General features: G+C 59.1%; 1 protein-coding gene across 1 annotated transcript; it reads right to left on the bottom strand.

The window, feature by feature from the left end:
- Positions 1 to 228: 228 nt before the first annotated feature.
- Positions 229 to 3,949, bottom strand: LOC133758225 (lymphocyte antigen 6D-like). The gene is made up of 3 exons (XM_062189407.1): positions 3,898 to 3,949; positions 2,916 to 3,014; positions 229 to 413 (listed from the first exon to the last, which is right to left on the bottom strand). Exons 1-3 carry the CDS (start codon positions 3,947 to 3,949, stop codon positions 229 to 231), a joined length of 336 nt encoding a protein of 111 aa, XP_062045391.1.
- Between the last annotated feature and the right edge of the window lie 14,499 nt (positions 3,950 to 18,448).

The raw sequence follows: 18,448 nt of genomic DNA, 5'->3' as shown, positions 1-18,448 counted from the left end.
CTAGCCCCAGAGGCCAGCAGGGGGCGAACTCCCCCGGCCAGCACCCTGGACAGCAGCCAGCACCGGCACCAGCGCCGCTGCGTCTAGGGTCTCCAGCCAGGCTCAGGCTCTGCCCACTCTCTCTGGAATCCTTCCGAGGTGCCACGCCTGCGGTCACACAGCCAGTCGGTGGCGCGAGGGGACCTGGTTAGTCCTGCAGCCTTGCACCTTCCGAGGGCCGAGGCCCTGCTACGTGCAGAGGTAGGCAATGCCGAGGCTGAGGGCCAGCAGCCCCCAGCGGGCCCTGGGGCTCCCAGCGCCATTGCAGAGATCCGTGTTGCAGCAGGAGGCCCTGGAGTAAGCCAGGCTTTCTTGGTAGCCAGGGCAGGTGTAAGCGCAGGACTTGATAACAAACGTTCTCTGGCCTGGGGGACCTGCAGAACACAGGGTGAGGTGTTCACCAAGGCCATGACACCCACTCCTGCCCCTCAGCACATTCAGATCTGCTGACAGCCTGCCCAGCCTCCACATCACTCCCCAGCCTTGCAAGATGTACAGCAAGAGGTAACCACGACCAGGGCTGGGGCTCAGAGAGTGACTAGGGCTCAGGGCTCTCAGAGGCCAGAGAGTGACCAGGGCTCAGGGCTAAGTGTGTGATCAAGGATCAGGGCCCAGAGAGAGACCAGGGATCAGGGATCAGTGTGTGATCAAGGATCAGAACCCAGAAATAGACCAGGGATCAGGGCTCAGTGTGCAGACTCAGGGCTCAGTGTGAGGATCAGAGCCCAGAGAGTGACCAGGGATCAAGGCTCAGTGTGAGATCAGGGATCAGGGCTCAGTGTGTGATCAAGGATCAGATCCCAGAAATAGACCAGGGCTCAGGGCTCAGTGTGTGATCAAGGATCAGAGCCCAGAAATAGACCAGGGCTCAGGGCTCAGTGTGTGATCAAGGGTCAGAGCCCAGAGAAAGATCAGGGATCAGGGCTCAGTGTACAGTTGGACTCAGGGCTCAGAAAGTGACCAGGGATCAGGACTCAGTGTGCAGACTCAGGGCTCAGTGTGAGATCAAGGATCAGAGCCCAGGGAGTGACCAGGGACCAGCGATCAGTGTGTGATTAAGGATCAGGGCCCAGAGAGTGACCAGGGATCAGGGCTCAGTATGCAATCAGACTCAGGGCTAAAAGAGTGATCATGGGTCAGAGCCCAGTGTGAGATCAAGGATCAGAGCCCAGGGAGTGACCAGGGACCAACGATCAGTGTGTGATTAAGAATCAGGGCCCAGAGAGTGACCAGGGATCAGGGCTCAGTATGCAATCAGACTCAGGGCTAAAAGAGTGATCATGGGTCAGGGCCCAGTGTGAGATCAAGGATCAGAGCTCAGAGAGTGACCAGGGCTCAGGGCTCAGTGTGTGATCAAAGATTAGGGCTCAGAGAAAGACCAGGGCTCAGGGCTCAGTGTGCAGTTGGACTCAGGGCTCAGAGAGTGACCAGGGATCATGGCTCAGTGTGTGATCAAAGACCAGGGCCCAGAGAGAGACCATGGATCAGGGCTTAGTGTGTGATCAAGATCAGAACCCAGAGAGTAACCAGGGATCAGGGCTCAGTGTGAGATCAAGCATCAGGGCCCAGAGAGAGATCAGGGATCAGGGCTCAGGGTGTGGTCAAGGATCAGGGCCCAGAGAGTGGCCAGGGCTCAATGTGCAGTTGGACTCAGGGCTCAGAGAGTGATCATGGGTCAGAGCCCAGTGTGAGATCAAGGATCAGGGCTAGGAGGGTGACCTGGGCTCAGGGATTAGGGCTCAAGGTGTGACCAGAATCAGAGCTGAGCTTGTGACCAAGATGGGAGCTCGCTGTGTAAGCAGGGTTAAATCTCAGTGTAGACAGGGACTCAGGGTTTGGTGTGACCAGGGACCAAACTGGGCCTATGAGCAGAATCGGGGCTCAGCTTGCAAAGTAGGCAGGCATCTAGGTAAAAATCGATTAGATCTGTGAGCTGGAAGACCACACCTTTGCCACACCCCTGTGTGACCTCACGCCCTACCTCACACCTTCACCTCGCCCCTGTGTGACCTCATCCCCCTACCTGGCCACACCTGGGTGCCCAGCAGCCAATCAGGTTAATTAACCACTCCCCTTTGGAAGTAGGTTAAAAGCCTGGGACATGTTGTGTCCGCCCCTTCTCTTCTTCCCTGGCCTCTTGCCAGGAGGGGGCTTGCTGTGGCCCTGCGCCTCCAGGGTGCATGGCCTTCGGGCCACGTGCTCTAGGCTTTCTGGCCTAGATGCTCCTCCATGTGGCTGGTTCCTGGTGCTCGGTATGAACCCAGATTCACCTCTCTCTCTTAATAAAGCTCTCACTCTCCTATGTATCTTTCACACTAACTAAAAGCCTAAAATGTACCAGGCTGCCTCATTTATTTATGCCAGTATTTAGAATTCTTCTCTAAATATTAGGCAAGAACCCTCTTGGGCTTGTTAATATTGGGGATTTATTAATAAGCATGTGGTGAAATCGTACGGCACCCCAAATTCCGGTAGAATGTGTGGCACCCCACATATGCTATCTGGGGAACTTTAAGGGGCCACATTTTAGTATAAATTTTAGCGGGTCATCTCCAATTTCAATCAGGGCTCAATGAATAGCCAGAGTCCGGGCTCTCGCACCCCCTCATTTCTGCCTGATCACTTCCTGTGTGCTGGCACCACAGGGAGCCCGGCATGTGGACGACCCCATCCACTCTCCCCAAGGACTTAGGATGGGGCAGCCACGAGGGCCAGGACAGGCATCTGCTGGGAGCGTTGCTGGCCACGTCAGTGCCTGCTTCAGATGCAAGGCCTTCCCAGCCTCCCCACCACCACCAGCCCCCTGCCCACTGGAGGCCCCAAGCACCAGCTCTGTGCACCACCCACTGCCCCCACCCTGGGGGGAAGGTGCTCACTGTTCCACGTGGTCAGGCAGTAGCGGGTGGCGTCTTGGCAAGTCGTGGGCCGGACACAGTTCCCCATCGCGGAGCACTCATGGCATCTCAGCGCCTGGGCTGGGGAGACGGGGCCAGGGGGTCAGAGGCCAAGCCCTGCCCTCAGCCCTGGCCTCCCACACAGCCACCAAGGTGTGCGTGTGATCTCGGAAGGCCGCAGCCCGTCCAGCCCCCACCACACCTCCAAGGCCCCGGGGAGGCAGCAGCACAGACCCGGCCTGTCACTGCCTTCCAGAAGGGCCCAGCAGGGCCCAGTTTCCCCAGCAGGAAACCAAGGCTCCAGGCAGCTGGAGTTCCAGGCCACCGGTGATGCTGGGCCTGGGTCCCTCGCAACCCATGAAGGGCAGCTCCCCAGGACTGTACCAACACACCTGCACCTCCATGGGAGTCAGGAGGGCAAAGAGGGAGCCAGCATTGTGATGCAGGGGTCTAAGCCACCACTTGGGACCCCCACATCCCATATCAGAGCACCGGCCCCAGCTCCCGCTCCTCCACTTCCAGTCCAGCTCCCGGCTAACGCACCTGGGAAGGCAGTAGGTGATGGCCCAAGTGCCTGGGCCCCTGCCACCCCTGTGGAAGACCTGGATGGAGCTCCTGGCTCCTGGCTTCAGCCTGGCCCAGACCTGGCTGTTGTGGCCATTTGGCGAGCAAAGCAGTGGGTGGAAGATTTGCTCCCATCTCTTTCTCTCCCCTCTCCTTCTCCCTCTCCTTCTTCCTCTCCCTTTTCCTCTCTGTAGCTCTGCCGTTCAAATAAATAAATCTATTTTTAAAAAAATAGCAAAGAGGTACAGGCAGCTCCGGGAGCCGGGCGTGGATTCAGGCTGTGGTCCTGCTCCCAGCCCCAGCCATGCTTGTGGGTGCCTGGAAGCCCTGCCTGCCTCTGCGTCCAGGTCAGCCCAGGCCCTCAGGACGGCAGCCAGAGTCCTGACACCCTCCGACTCACCTGGCTGTGCCAGCAGGAGCAGAGGCAGCAGCCACAGCAGCTGGGTCCTCATCCCTGGGCCGGGCCAGTGGTGGCGTCCAGTGTGGAGCACAGGTGTGTGCAGGAGGAGCCCAGCTGGACTTTATAGGGCTCCAGCGGGGCTGGGCGGGGCTTCCGCACTCACCTGCTCCCAGCCCAGCATCCACAGGTGCGTCATGCCTGAGGTATGCCCACAGCAGGACATATCCCTGGGATCTGCGCCAGCCCCAGCACTCCAGGTCCCCCGTGAGCCACTCAGCCTTTGCTCCTGCTCTGTCCAGAGCTGGCTCTCTGTGTTTGCCGGGGCTAGGACTACAGCAGCACTGGGAGCTGGGAGTCAGAGATGGCAGGTGTCGCAGGGCAGGTTCCTCCTGCATCTTCCCCCTGTATTCTCACGGGGCTACCCAACTGTGTGGGAGCAGGTGCGGGGCCGGGGATGCTGGGCTGGGGGCGGGATGGGGGCGGGATGGAGGCGGGAGGGGCTCTGGTTGTCACACAAGTGAAAATGTGGAGAGCAGGAAACTTGACCTCCTCCAGCTGCAAGGACCCCAGGGTGAGCTCTGGACCCCACTTTGTGGATGAGGAAACCGGGGGCCCAAGGGGAGAAGCGTCTGGCCAGGGCAAAGGCTGTCCTCCCTGAGGGGACGTGACCTGACAGCCTCGAGGCCCCCAAGACAAGGTCCGCTTCCCTTGCCGGCTGTCACGCGCTAGGGCCCAGCCACATCGACGCCCACTCGTGACTCTCCGCTCCCCAGCCTGCCACGTGTGATGCACTGGCTGGGGCTCCCTGGAAAGCCCTGGAAGCTCGCCACACCTCACCCACCCAGAGCTTGGCCAGCAGCCAGGTGCAGCCCAGCACCTTGATGCCACCGCACCCCGCCCTGCAGGTGCACCTCACAGAATCCCTGCAGCCACCCTTGACCACAGCCCCTCTCCCAGACAGGCAGCCAAGCCTGGGGCCAGGGCTCCCTGGCAACCACATCACTACCATGTTTACCTAGCTGGGGAGCAGGGGTCAGCCCCGAGGAACAGCAGATCTGTGATAAGGACACCAGGCAGCACCTTGGACAGACTCTGATGACCAGTCCCAGGGAGGAGCATTTGTTTGGACCAAGCTTAGTCTCTCCAGGCAACCCAGAGGGAGGAGGGTCTTGCAGCGGTCAGGATGGGGCGCAGCACCAGCTGCCCCCCAACCTGTCCTCTGAGGCGAGAGCCGCAGCTGTCACTCAGGACACAGGCCCCAAGTTCCCGAGGGGCAGGGTCCTCATCACCCACCTTGGCCACCCCAGGAGCCCACACATGGCTACCCCAGGGTGAGAGCTGAGCGTGAGCATCCCCTGGAAGCTGGGGAGGTAGGGCGGAGTCTCAAAGGCGGGTGGATTTTACGAGTACAGCTGCTGACCAGGTGGGAGACGCATCTCTGGTGCCGTCTATCGTTTCTGCCTCCTGGGAGAAGGCTTTAAAGCGGAAGAGATGGCCGGGATTGGTGCCTGGAAAGGGAGGGGGAGTTATCTCCAGTGAGGAGACCACTTCAGCCCGCAGGTAGCAGCAGACGTAAGCACAGAGCAGACCATGCGCGTGCTCGGGCGCATAGCTCCTTTCCCTCATAGCCCCACCTAGAGCTGCCTCTGGTGCTGCTGGTGACAGTGGTGTTGGTGATGGTGAACATGGCAGTGGTCGTGCTGGCGATAGTGCTGTGGGTGGTGGTGGTGATGGTGGTGATGGTGAACATGGCAGTGGTCGTGGTGGTGACAGTGACACTGATAGTGGTGTGGGTGGTGATGATGATGATGATGGCAGTGATGGTGGTGATGGTGGTGATAGTGGTGCTGGTGACAATGGTGGTGATGATGGCAGTGGTGGTGGTAATGGTGGTGAAGGTGACAATGGTGGTGGTGATGGTGATGGTGATAGTGGTTTGGGTATTGATGATGATGGCAATGGTAATGGTGGTGATGGTGGTACTGGTGACAGTGGTGGTGGTGGTGGTGATGGGTATTGGTAGTGATGGTGTTGGTGATGATGGTGGTGATGGGTGTTGGTGGTGGTGATGGGTGATGGTATTACTAATGGTGGTGGTGGTGGTGGTAATGGTGCTGGTTATGGTGGTGATGATGGCAGTGGTAGTGGTGGTGATGGTGGTACTGGTGACAATGGTGTTGGTGGTGATGGTGGTGATGTGATGGTGGTGGTGGTGATGGTGGTGGCGGCGATGATGATGGTGGCAACAGTGGTGGTGGTGATGGTGACATTGGCTTGGGTAGTGATGACGATGGCAACAGTAGTGGTGGTGATGGTGGTACTGGTGACAGTGGTTTTGGTGGTGGTGATGGCAGTGATGAAGGTGGTGATGGGTGTTGGTGGTGGTGATGGTGGTGGTGATGGAGGTATTGCTGATGGTGTTGGTGGTGATGTGTTGGTGGTGGTGGTGATGGTGGTGATGATGGTGGTGATGGGTGTTGGTGGTGGTGATGGTGGTATTGCTGATGGTGTTGGTGGTGATGTGGTGGTGATGGTGGTGATGATGGTGATGATGGTGGTGATGAGTGTTGGTGGTGGTGATGGTGGTATTGCTGATGATGTTGGTGGTGATGTGGTGGTGGTGGTGGTGGTGGTGATGGTGGTGATATTGGTGGTGCCAGTGGTGGTGATGGTGGTATTGCTGATGGTGTTGGTGGTGATGTGGTGGTGATGGTGGTGATGATGGTGATGATGGTGGTGATGAGTGTTGGTGGTGGTGATGGTGGTATTGCTGATGGTGTTGGTGGTGATGGTGGTGATGATGGTGATGATGGTGGTGATGAGTGTTGGTGGTGGTGATGGTGGTATTGCTGATGATGTTGGTGGTGATGTGTTGGTGGTGACAGTGGCAGCAGTGGTGACTTTGCTAGCAAATGTGGTGGAGAAGGTGGAGGAGACAGTGTTGCAGTGTTTCCTGGAACGGGTCAACCCCAAGTGGCAGTTAGGGCTCACCCTTCAGAATTCCACACACTCGCTCCAGCGCTAATTCACTGACCAACTGTGGGGCGTGAACCACCCCAGTGTGCCCCACTGATGTCATTGGGGGGTGGCAACCACAGGACCCGCCCAAGGTGACTGTGGCACCAAGTGAGATAACGAAGTGCTTAGCCCGGAAGGGGCACAAGCCCGCGACCCCGCCCCGGCTTTCTTCCCTACCGGTTCCAGCGAGGTCTCCAGATTCCCGTGCACTCCCAGCCCTGTTCTAGCTCCAGTGACTTTGCCACGAGCCACTGTTTGCCACCTCTACACACTTTCTGTGGCCCTCCTGCCCCAATGTGGGGGGACACTGCACAGCAACAGGACTCCACCTCCTCTTGCGTGGATTTCAGGGGGGCACCACTGGAGCCTATTGGCTCCAACCTCAAAGGCTCCTGCCCACAGCGCCCAACCCCAGCCACCACGCCCCCACATCCTGCAGAACTGAGCACTTTGCTACCCTGCTTGCCCCGAGACTGTCCTTACCCAAACCAATGCAAAGCCGAGAAAACCCCAGCGAGCCAGACACCTCTGCCTTCCTCTGGTCCCTCTGAGCCCTGCTCCCCGCCACCAGTCACCTTGTGCACCCTTCCTGCTGCTCAGGGTCCTCACCAGGGTGCTGCCCACTGCAGACCCCAGACCCACAGCCCCGCTGGCTCCTGCTGCTCCCCGCTCAAAGCCCTCCCCGAGATTCCTGGGCCAAGTGTGCTGCAGGCTTGAGGGCACTGTCCCTTTCTTGGTGACAGGGGAGCATAGTGGCACCGACTGCTGGGTGACCTTGCACAGTTATTCCACTTCTCTGTGCCTCAGTTTCCCTCTCTGTGACATGGGTCTCATCACAGTGCCCACCACATAAAGTGTGGGACACAGGCAAATCCTTCCAGAGTAGCTGGCACGTCCAGCCCTCGTGAGAGCAGCCCCTGCCTGCCACAGATGGATATTGAGGATACGAAAGGCCCACCCTCCCCCATGCCCCTGGCGGGGGTCTGGGTGGGAGGGTCTTCCTGGGTCTATTGCATCCCTGGCTGGGTGGTCAGCTGCTCAGCCACACCCCCACACTCAGTTCAAAGCAGGTGGGCTTGGGACGGCCCTCTCGAGCCCCCAGGCCCAGGGTGGGCCCTCAGCATGGGGCACTGGGGTCGGCCCACTAGGGCCTGGGAGCCCCCATGTGGGGAGCCGCGGCCTTGGCCCCTGAATCACTCCAACACTCCAGTGACTCACAGAGTCCCCAAGGCTGCAAAGACCCGGCCAGCCCAGGCTCCAGAGGTCAATAGCCCACAGGCCCCGGTTGGACCCCACCCTATTCCTCAGACTCCCGGCCCCTCCCCCAGGGCAGCACACCCAGAGGACTCTGGACCCAGTGCTGCTGCTGGCCTGGGGCACCTGTGTCACGAGAAACGCCAGGGTAGGGGGCCATCATTGCAGGGACTGAGATCAACTCTTCTCCCTGGGAACTCAGGGTGGGCTGGGGGTGGGGAGCGCCCCAGGCCCGGCTCACACGCTCGGCAGCTGCGTGGTCTCTGACACCTCACGGAAAAGCGGAAACCACAAGGATGGGAAGGTGGGAGGGACCAGGAGCCCCTGAGCCCCCAGAACAGCGCCCGCCTGAGCTGCACCTGTCAGTCTCCCTGTGGGACTCAGCCCTGCGCCCTGCCGCACCGCCTCCCTCTCCCAGCCCCCTCCTCTCCGCCCTCTCCGACCTCCTCCCGCCAAACCGCACGAGGGGCCCCAAACTGTTTTCCAGGATTGCTCCCTGCGGCTACCACCAAGCACCTGACGCCATGCAGGGGGCGGCGGCGGGAGGGGCAGGCTCCTCACGAGAAAGAATTCAGGGTGGGACAGAGAGCGGCGGTCAGCAGGGTGGCAGGGGTACTGGGCCGGGGGTCCGTCAGAATGGGGGGGGGGGGCAGAACCTGAGAGAGAGCGCCCGTCACTCAGCCTGGGGACGGCGAGGCCCCGTGGGTAAGTGCAGAGGATGCCCCCGGCGGGGCGGGCGGCAGAGCCGAGCGCCCAGTGCTCAGACTGCGGCTGACAAGGGAAGGGCCCAGGTCTTCCCGCCGTGCCCCCCCCCCCCCCCCAGGACAGAGGTGTGCTGTGTCGGTGAGTGGATTCCTCCCCGGCGTTCCCTGCTCAGTGCTGTCACACGGGGAGCCCCCTGGGCGGGCAGAGGAGCCTCCCTGGGGCACCGCCCTGGAGGAAGGACGTGACGGTTTTATTGCTCCATGTGGTCAGGCCGGGCCACCCATGGGTGCCGAGAGAGGGTTGTCCTGGGAAGCCTCCCCTGGGGGCCACCCGTGGGTGCTGAGAGAGGATTGTCCCGGGCAGCCTCCCCTGGGGGCCACCCGTGGGTGCCGAGAGAGGGTTGTCCCAGGGAGCCTCCCCTGGGGGCCACCCGTGGGTGCCGAGAGAGGGTTGTCCCGGGCAGCCTCCCCTGGGGAGGCCGGGCCCCCTGTGTGATCAGGGTCTGGGCCGCTTCTGCGCTCCCTCTGTAGAAGCTGGTTCTCCTCGGGCCCGCAAGGCTGATTTCTGGCTCCCACCCAACCCACTGAGGGGACACCGCCCTTCCCAGCAGCACTGTGGCCAACAGGCCCGGCCTGCCCCCTGGGCTGTGCCACCTCCATCACCCCCAGCGCCCGGCCTGCCCCCTGGGCTGTGCCACCCCCATCACCCCCAGCGCCCGGCCTGCCCCCTGGGCTGTGCCACCCCCATCCCCCCCAGCGCCCGGCCTGCCCCCTGGGCTGTGCCACCCCCATCCCCCCAGCGCCCGGCCTGCCCCCTGGGCTGTGCCACCCCCATCCCCCCCAGCGCCCGGCCTGCCCCTGGGCTGTGCCACCCCCATCCCCCCAGCGCCCGGCCTGCCCCCTGGGCTGTGCCACCCCCATCCCCCCCAGCGCCTGGCCTGCCCCCTGGGCTGTGCCACCTCCATCCCCCCCAGCGCCCAGCCTGCCCCCTGGGCTGTGACACCTCCATCCCTCCCAGCGCCCGGCCTGCCCCCTGGGCTGTGCCACCTCCATCCCTCCCAGCACCCGGCCTGCCCCCTGGGCTGTGCCACCTCCATCCCTCCCAGCGCCCGGCACTGGGATTCTCCGACTGCCACTCAGTCCCCACTACCATGTCCGTCTCCCAGGGAGGCTGCCCACTCAGTGGACATGTCAGGGCCTCCCAGGCCAGGAGCAGCCCGGGGAAGGGACGGCCCAGCTCAGAGAAGGGCACAGGTGCCTGTGGACGAGTGTGGTGAGCACTGAAGTGCGGGGCCTGCAGGTGAGAGTGGGGCGTCCAGGCCTGGCCTGTGGCTTCGGTGCCAGATCATCTCCAGTTGGGGGGGACCCCCTGTGGAGGGGCCCTGGGGTCTTGTGTGGCCGTGAAGGCTCCCCGGGAGACAGTCACAGCGACAGAGGCCCAGGCCGGGGCCAGGAATTCAGGTGAGCGTGAGAGACAGCCCAAGGGCTCAGCCCCAGGCCAGACTCCGAGAAGCTCCTGGCTCCTGGCTTCAGCCCAGCCTGGCGCCCTCTGTCGTGGCCACTTGGGGAGTGAACCAGCGGATGGAAGACCTCTCTCCTGGGTCTGTAACTCTGCCTGTCAAATCAATACAAGAATGTTTTTTTAAAAATGCCCCCTCCTACTATCCGACCCAGCGCTGTTCTGGGAGATAGCTTCCGCACCGATGCGGGAAATGGACAGGAAGCAGCCGGCCCGGCCCCTCCCTTCAGCCCGCGTGGACGTGGTGACTAACCAGGCCTCGGGGAGGCAGCCAGACAGGATAGATTGATCAGGTCTGTGAGCAGGAGACCACGCCCTCACCACGCCCCTGTGTGACCTCAGGCCCCTACTGACCCCACCTGTGCGCCCACCTGCCAATCGGGCTACGTGACCACACCCCTTTGGAGGTGGATAAAGGCCTGGAACACGGTGGGCCCGCCATTATTTCCCCTCGCTGCCCTGGACCCCCTGTTCCCTGCGTCTTTGGGGTGCGTGGCCTTTGCTGCCCAGGGCGCCTGCGCTCTCTGCCTTCACTTCGCTGCCCGTGCTAAGCCGGGAGCCGCTCAGAACCAATCGCCTGCTGCACGTGGCTCCCAGCCTGCTCTCGGCTCGGTATGGCCTCAGCTTAATTTCCGGACTTTTCTTTCTCCATTAGACCAAGCCCTCCTACACATTTCCCTCACTAAATAAAAAAGCTTAAAAAAAAAAAACAAAAACTTACCATGCTGCCTGGTCTAGTTGAGCCAGTATTCAGAATTCTCTTAACCCACACCGCTTATTGATTTCAGAAATATTGATAAGCAGGTCGGTTTCAGACCCACGCTAAACCCAGCGGGGCTTGTCTGAGGATTCCGGACGCCGGGCGAGGCACCGGCTGGGTCCTGAGGCAGAATGACAAGCACGGGTGGCAAGCAGCCACTGTGAGTTGTCCGCCCGGCCAGCGCCAAAGTGCAGCTGGCCCCGTCCTCCGGCCGCTTGGTCCCAACGCCCCACCACCACCACGTTCCCCTTCCACTCCCTTCTAAAGCTCTCCTGCTAACCTGAGACTGAGGTGGCCTCGGACCCAGGACCCCCAGGCCTGACTCCCCGGCATCAGAGCGGCCGGCGAGCGGCCCGGCCCACACCTCCTGGCCGAGTGCCCTTGGCCCAGCGCCCTGTGTTCCCTTGGCCGGGGGAGAGGCGGTGGCCACAGGCTGACCCCCAGCTGGGATTTCCGGGACTTTCCAGGAGTTTCCAGCTTGCCCTTGAGCACCCTGCCCCCCTCTGCCTCCTGCGGCAGTGTCGGTGAGGGGCGGGCCCCACGTTCGAGGAAGGAGCTCCCCGACAGGCCAGCCATGTGCGGATCCCCTACCTCTGCAGGAGACGGGCTGAGTGCCTGTGTCCCAGTCGCTCTCGGGGAAGGATCCGGTCTGGAAGGGTCCTTGACAACGATTTCTCTCCGGGAGGCTGGGGGTCCACAGCACTGTGACCACGCCCTGGCTGACGGGGCTTCGACAGAAACAGAAGATGATAGCTCGGCGGGCTCCAGGCTCCCGTGGCCATCTCCCCACGGGAGCCCCAGGGCCGAGCCAAGGGCAGCCACAGGCTCACAGAGCAGGGGCCCTAAAGCACCCCCGCCACCGGCGACGCCCTCAGCACGGGGACCCCGGGCCTCGCCGGGGCTGTGCTGCAGACGGATCGGCCTGGGCCCCCGCACCCAGCTTGCCCGTGTCTGATTCTCTCACTGCAGCCACAGGGTGAGCGGGTAGCTCTGTGTGCCGTCGAATCCGCCTCTACGCAGTGCAGGGAGAGGCAGCTCCCGCCATCCCCGGCCGCCGCCCAGCCAGTGCTGGCCAGGGTGCAGCCTTCTGGGGGTCAGCGCCAAGCCCACTCGGGACTGGAACGGGAGAATCAGCTCTGTGTGTGGAACACAAGACACGCTCCTGCAAACTGAGGCTGTGAAACCAAGCTGACACATGCCATGGCACACGTGTGCTGTGTGTGCACGCATGGCAGGACGTGTCTACACGGTCTCTGTGTGTGCACATGTGGTATGACATGTCTACACAGTGTGTGTGCATGTGTGGTATGACACGTCTACACGGTATCTATGTGCACGTGTGGTATAATGTGTCTACATGGTGCCTATGTGTGCACGTGTGGTATGATGTGGCTACATGGTGTCTGTGTGTACACATGTTGTATGATGTGTCTACATGGTGTCTGTGTGTGTACACGTGTTGTATGAAGTGTCTACATGGTGTCTGTGTGTGCATATGTGGTATGATGTGTTCACACAGTCTCTGTGTGCATTTGTGGTATGACATGTCTACACAGTGTCTGTGTGTGCACAATGTGGTATGACGTGTCTACACTGTGTGTGTGTGATATGATGTGTCTACACACTGTGTGCACGTGTGATATGACGTGTCTACACGGTTTCTGTGTAGTGCACATGTGATATGACGTGTCTACATGGTGTCTGTGTGTGCATGTGGTATGATGTGTCTATATGGTATCTGTGTGCACGTGAGGTATGACATGTCTACATGGTATCTATGTGTGCACATGTGGTATAACGTGTCTACATGGTGCCTGTGTGTGCACATTGGTATGATGTGTCTACACAGTGTCTATGTGTGCACACGCAGCATGACATGTCTACATGGTGTCTGTATGTACATGTTGTATGATGTGTCTACACAGTGTCTATGTGCACATGTGGTATGACTTGTCTACACAGTCTCTGTGTGTGTATGTGTGGTATGACGTGTCTACATAGTCTCTGTGCATGTGTGGAATGATGTGTGTGTTGTATGATGAATCTGTTAGGTAGGAAGTCAGAAATTGAGCCTATGTGTGGGGCTGAAGCCCAGCAGCTACTGCGGAAGCCCAGAAGCCCAGCACCCCCACTTCACAGTCCTGCCCAGACCCTGATGACCTCCCAGGTGCTCCCAGCCCTCCCCCCAAGGACAGCTCCCAGGAGAATGCTCTCTCCTCAGGACCAAAGGGGCTACCTGACCTGATACCATGGGGACAATAAAACCTTCTCAGACGCCCAAGGGAAACCCCCCTACTCTGCGCAGGCCAGCAAATCTGGGGAGGAACTTGCTAATTTTCACCCAACAAACCCCATTCTTTGTCCTGGAGGAGAGGAGAGGTGGGGGAGGTGGGTAAACAGACTCCCTTAAAAACCCAGGGAGTCCAAGCAGACTGCGCACTCAGCCCTCTGCTCTCTGCTGAGCCACCTGCCCAGGTGTGTTCTCTCCAGCAACCATGTGACCTCGCTCTCCCCCGTCCGAGTTGTTGCAGAAATCCGAGGTGGGAAGACTCCCTTTGTTTAAACAGGCACCAGCGCCAGTGGAGGATCAAGCAGTTTATTACCCAGCAGGCTCAGCGGAAATCCTTTCCGAGAACTGAGCCACAATCCCAAGTTTCTTACAGTATTTATAGGCTCATCGCATCACACCTTAGCTGTCCCAGCATTGGTGGGTTAAACTGCAGCCTGCGAGACCAGGACCGCACTTCAGTGGTCGGTGGGCCCGGTGTGTTTGTAGAAGATGCCAGGGGCAGATTTGTTAGGACGGAGAGGACTGGAGTTACAGAGGCAGAACTTAGGACGTCCTCCCTCCCAGACAGGATCACAGGGGCAGTGCTTCGCTAGTTAGTTGTGGGCAGCCACTTGTCAAGGTCTGTGTGGGAGGAGGGGTCTGCTTCTCTTTCTTTGTCTCTGGTTGCGGCCGTATTTACTCTACAAAGCGACTAGGCGCTCTCTCTCTGTCCCCTCCATTCTGACGGATGCCCTGTCCCCAATAAAGCCTTATCTCCCCGCTCTCTGACTCATGTCTGAATTCCTTCTTGCGTAAGGACAAGAACCCCACGGCTTCCACGGCCTTCCCTCCAGTGACAGACCTACATGGTGTCTGTGTGTGTGTCGCCTGTTGTATGTCATATGTATGTGTGCCATGTTCCATGGTGTGTCTACATTTTATTTATGTGTGCACATGTTGTATGTTGTGTGTCATACCTATATGTGCACATGTTGTGTGCCATGCCTGGTATCTATGTGTTCACATGTTGTGTGTTGTGTTTATGTTGTATCTGTGTGTGTACGTGTGTGTGTGCTATGTGGGCACATGGTCTGTGGTGGGTGTGTCTACATGTGATCCATGTGTGCACATGTGTGTGTCTGCACTATGTGTGCACATGGTCTGTGGTGGGTAGGTCTACATGTGATCCGAGTGTGCACATGTGTGTGTCTGTGCTATGCGGGCACATGGTCTGTGGTGGCAGGTCTACATGTGATCCGTGTGTGCACAGTGTGTGTCTGTGCTATGTGTGCACATGGTCTGTGGAGGGTATGTCTTCATGTGATCCATGTGTGCACAGTGTGTGTGTCTGTGCTATGTGTGCACATGGTCTGTGGTGGGTGTGTCTTCATGTGATCCGTGTATGTACAGTGTGTGTCGTGTCTGCACTATGTGGGCACATTGGTCTGTGGTGGGCAGGTCTACATGTGATCCGTGTGCACAGTGTGTGTGTCTGTGCTATGTGTGCACATGGTCTGTGGTGGGCAGGTCTACATGTGATCCGTGTGTGCACAGTGTGTGTGTCTGTGCTATGTGGGCACATGGTCTGTGGTGGGTGTGTCTACATGTGATCCGTGTGTGCAGAGTGTGTGTGTCTGTGCTATGTGGGCACATGGTCTGTGGTGGGCAGGTCTACATGTGATCCATGTGTGCACAGTGTGTGTCGTGTCTGCACTGTGTGTGCACATGGTCTGTGGTGGGCAGGTCTACATGTGATCCGTGTGCACAGTGTGTGTGTCTGCACTGTGTGTGCACATGGTCTGTGGTGGGCAGGTCTACATGTGATCCGTGTGTACAGTGTGTGTGTCTGTGCTATGTGTGCACATGGTCTGTGGTGGGCAGGTCTACATGTGATCCGTGTGTGTACAGTGTGTGTCGTGTCTGCACTGTGTGTGCACATGGTCTGTGGTGGGCAGGTCTACATGTGATCCGTGTGTGCACATTGTGTGTGTCTGCACTGTGTGTGCACATGGTCTGTGGTGGGCAGGTCTACATGTGATCCGTGTGTACAGTGTGTGTGTCTGTGCTATGTGTGCACATGGTCTGTGGTGGGCAGGTCTACATGTGATCCGTGTGTGTACAGTGTGTGTCGTGTCTGTGCTATGTGTGCACATGGTCTGTGGTGGGTAGGTCTACATGTGATCCATGTGTACACAGTGTGTGTGTCTGTGCTATGTGGGCACATGGTCTGTGGAGGGTGTGTCTTCATGTGATCCAGTGTGCACAGTGTGTGTGTCTGTGCTATGTGGGCACATGGTCTGTGGTGGGCAGGTCTACATGTGATCCGTGTGTGCACAGTGTGTGTGTCTGCACTGTGTGTGCACATGGTCTGTGGTGGGCAGGTCTACATGTGATCCGTGTGTACAGTGTGTGTGTCTGTGCTATGTGTGCACATGGTCTGTGGTGGGCAGGTCTACATGTGATCCGTGTGTGTACAGTGTGTGTCGTGTCTGCACTGTGTGTGCACATGGTCTGTGGTGGGCAGGTCTACATGTGATCCGTGTGTGCACATTGTGTGTGTCTGCACTGTGTGTGCACATGGTCTGTGGTGGGCAGGTCTACATGTGATCCGTGTGTGTACAGTGTGTGTCGTGTCTGTGCTATGTGTGCACATGGTCTGTGGTGGGTAGGTCTACATGTGATCCATGTGTACACAGTGTGTGTGTCTGTGCTATGTGGGCACATGGTCTGTGGAGGGTGTGTCTTCATGTGATCCATGTGTACACAGTGTGTGTGTCTGTGCTATGTGGGCACATGGTCTGTGGAGGGTGTGTCTTCATGTGATCCATGTGTGCACAGTGTGTGTGTCTGTGCTATGTGTGCACATGGTCTGTGGAGGGTGTGTCTTCATGTGATCCATGTGTGCACAGTGTGTGTGTCTGTGCTATGTGGGCACATGGTCTGTGGTGGCAGGTCTACATGTGATCCGTGTGTGCACAGTGTGTGTCGTGTCGGCGCTATCCATGTGTGCACGTGTTGTGCGCTGTGTCCACGTGTTGTGCGCTGTGTCCACATGGAGGAGGCTCTGCACGGCTCTGTCCTAATTGCTCACAGATAAGTGAGCCCTCGCCAGTTAACTGTTAAGGCAGATCCCTCTAGTCCCAGGGCTGCTCTGCTGCCCCGGTCACACCGCCCCGCTGCGGAGATGGCCCCAGCTTCACAGCGAGCAGGGCTTCTATGGGGTCAAAAAGAAACCTTCGGCAGCGCCCCGGCATCAAAGTTCTAGATTCAGTCTCTGACTTTGGGATTTGCCCTGGCCCCGGGGAGCCTGGGGGACGCTGTGTTGCCCAGGGTCTGGCAGAGCTGTGGCCCCAGGCCCTGCTTCCCTGGGTGTGCGGGCGATGCAGAGGGAATGGGGGTGGCGCAAAGTCTTGCGTCTGATGGCCTGGGGTGATGTCAGCAGTGGTGACGGTCACTTTGGGCTTCTTATTTTTTCAAAAAAAGGTTTTTTTAATTTGAAAGGCAGAGTTACAGAGGGAGAGAGAGAGAGACTCACTCCCCAGATGACCACAACAGCCAGGGCTAGGCCAGGCTGAAGCCAGGATCCAGGAGCGCCATCCGGGTCTCCCACGTGGGTGCAGGGGCCCAGACACCCAGGCCGCCCTCCGCTGCTCTCCCAGGCCATAGCAGGAGCTCAATCAGAAGTGGAGCAGCTGGGACTCCGACAGTGCCCCACACGCAGGGTGGTGGAGAAGGCTCCCACGGCTTTTCTTAAATGCAGGTCTCTGACGACTCGAACACTCACAAAGCGAGAGCCACCACTTGTCAGACTGAAGCCTGGACTGGGACTCCGGAAAGCTCTTCCGGAGAATTCCAAATTACAGCCCTTGGGGCAAGGTACAGTTTTGTAAACACAGATAAGAATGTTTATCTTCCTTTTCTTCCCACTTAATTGCTCCAAAGTTCAAAAAAAAAAAAAAAGTTATGAGTGGGGGCTGGTGCTGTGGCCTAGCAGGTAAAGCCACTGCCTGCAGTGCCGGCATCCCATAGGGGCACCAGTTCAAGTCCTGGCTGCTCCACTTCCAATCCAGCTCTCTGCTATGGCCTGGGAAAGCAGTGGAAGATGGCCTCAAGTCCTTGGGCCTCTACACCCGCATGGAAGACTGGGAAGAAGCTCCTGGCTCCTGGCTTCAGTCTGGCCCAGCTCTGGCCATTGAGGCCATTTGGGGAGTGAACCAGTGGATGGAGGATCTTCTCCCTTTCCCCTCCCCCTCCCTCTCCCCCTCCCTCTCCCTCTCCCCCTCCCTCTCCCCTCCCCCCTCCCCCTCCCCTCCCCTCCCCCTCCCCTTCCCCTTCCCCCTCTCCCTCTCTGTAACTCTTTCAAATAAATAAATAAATCTTTTTTAAACAAAAGTTATGAGTGTTGATTTTTGGAACACAGATTGTCACGAGGCTCAGTAAGGAGCTGTTCCCGACAGGGTGCAGCTGGGGACGTTGGACACACAAGGCTACGCCCCGAGCACCTGGTTTCCAGGGTTCCCATTCTCGCAGTGATAAATAAAACTGAGTGGGCAGGAAGGGGACAGAGACCTCACACCCTGCTGTCCCTGGTCCCCGATGTGGGGGGGCGGGAGCCCTCCCCTTCACCAAGCATCTCCGGAGCTCTGGAAGGGGCGTGGTTACAGTCTGATTGACAGGTAGGTTGATTGGATTGCTTGGGGTGGGGGAGGCGGGGCCTCCAGCTGAACTTTGTCCTTTGAGGTCCCCACATCGGGACAACCACACCATCCAGCTAACCTGCGGTTGGGATTCTCATCACCGCCACTGAGTAACCGACAGCGAGTCGGTGGCGGCTGCTGTTCAGCAGTTCGGAGCCCACGAGGGGTTCCCGTGGCTGGGGGGGTGGGTGGGGGGCACGGAAGTCCTCACAGGCCCCAGGCCCTTTCTACTGAGAGAGATCACAGCGGGGTAAAGCCGCCGCCCACAGTGCCGGCCCCACGTGGGCACCGTTTGAGTCCCGGCTGCTCCACTTCTGATCCAGCTCTCTG

This window comes from Lepus europaeus, chromosome 4 (assembly GCF_033115175.1).
Source record: "Lepus europaeus isolate LE1 chromosome 4, mLepTim1.pri, whole genome shotgun sequence".
Lineage (NCBI taxonomy): Eukaryota > Metazoa > Chordata > Mammalia > Lagomorpha > Leporidae > Lepus > Lepus europaeus.
The sequence above is the reverse complement of the archived record's forward strand: the minus strand, read 5'-3'. Positions and strand labels throughout refer to the sequence as shown.

Coding starts and splice junctions, on each gene's coding strand:
- LOC133758225 (XM_062189407.1), bottom strand. CDS start 3,949: ATGAGGACCCAGCTGCTGTGGCTGCTGCCTCTGCTCCTGCTGGCACAG. Junction 3,015..3,897: donor GCTCCTGCTGGCACAGCCAG/GTGAGTCGGAGG, acceptor CCGTCTCCCCAG/CCCAGGCGCTGAGATGCCAT. Junction 414..2,915: donor CTGCCTGACCACGTGGAACA/GTGAGCACCTTC, acceptor TGTGTTCTGCAG/GTCCCCCAGGCCAGAGAACG.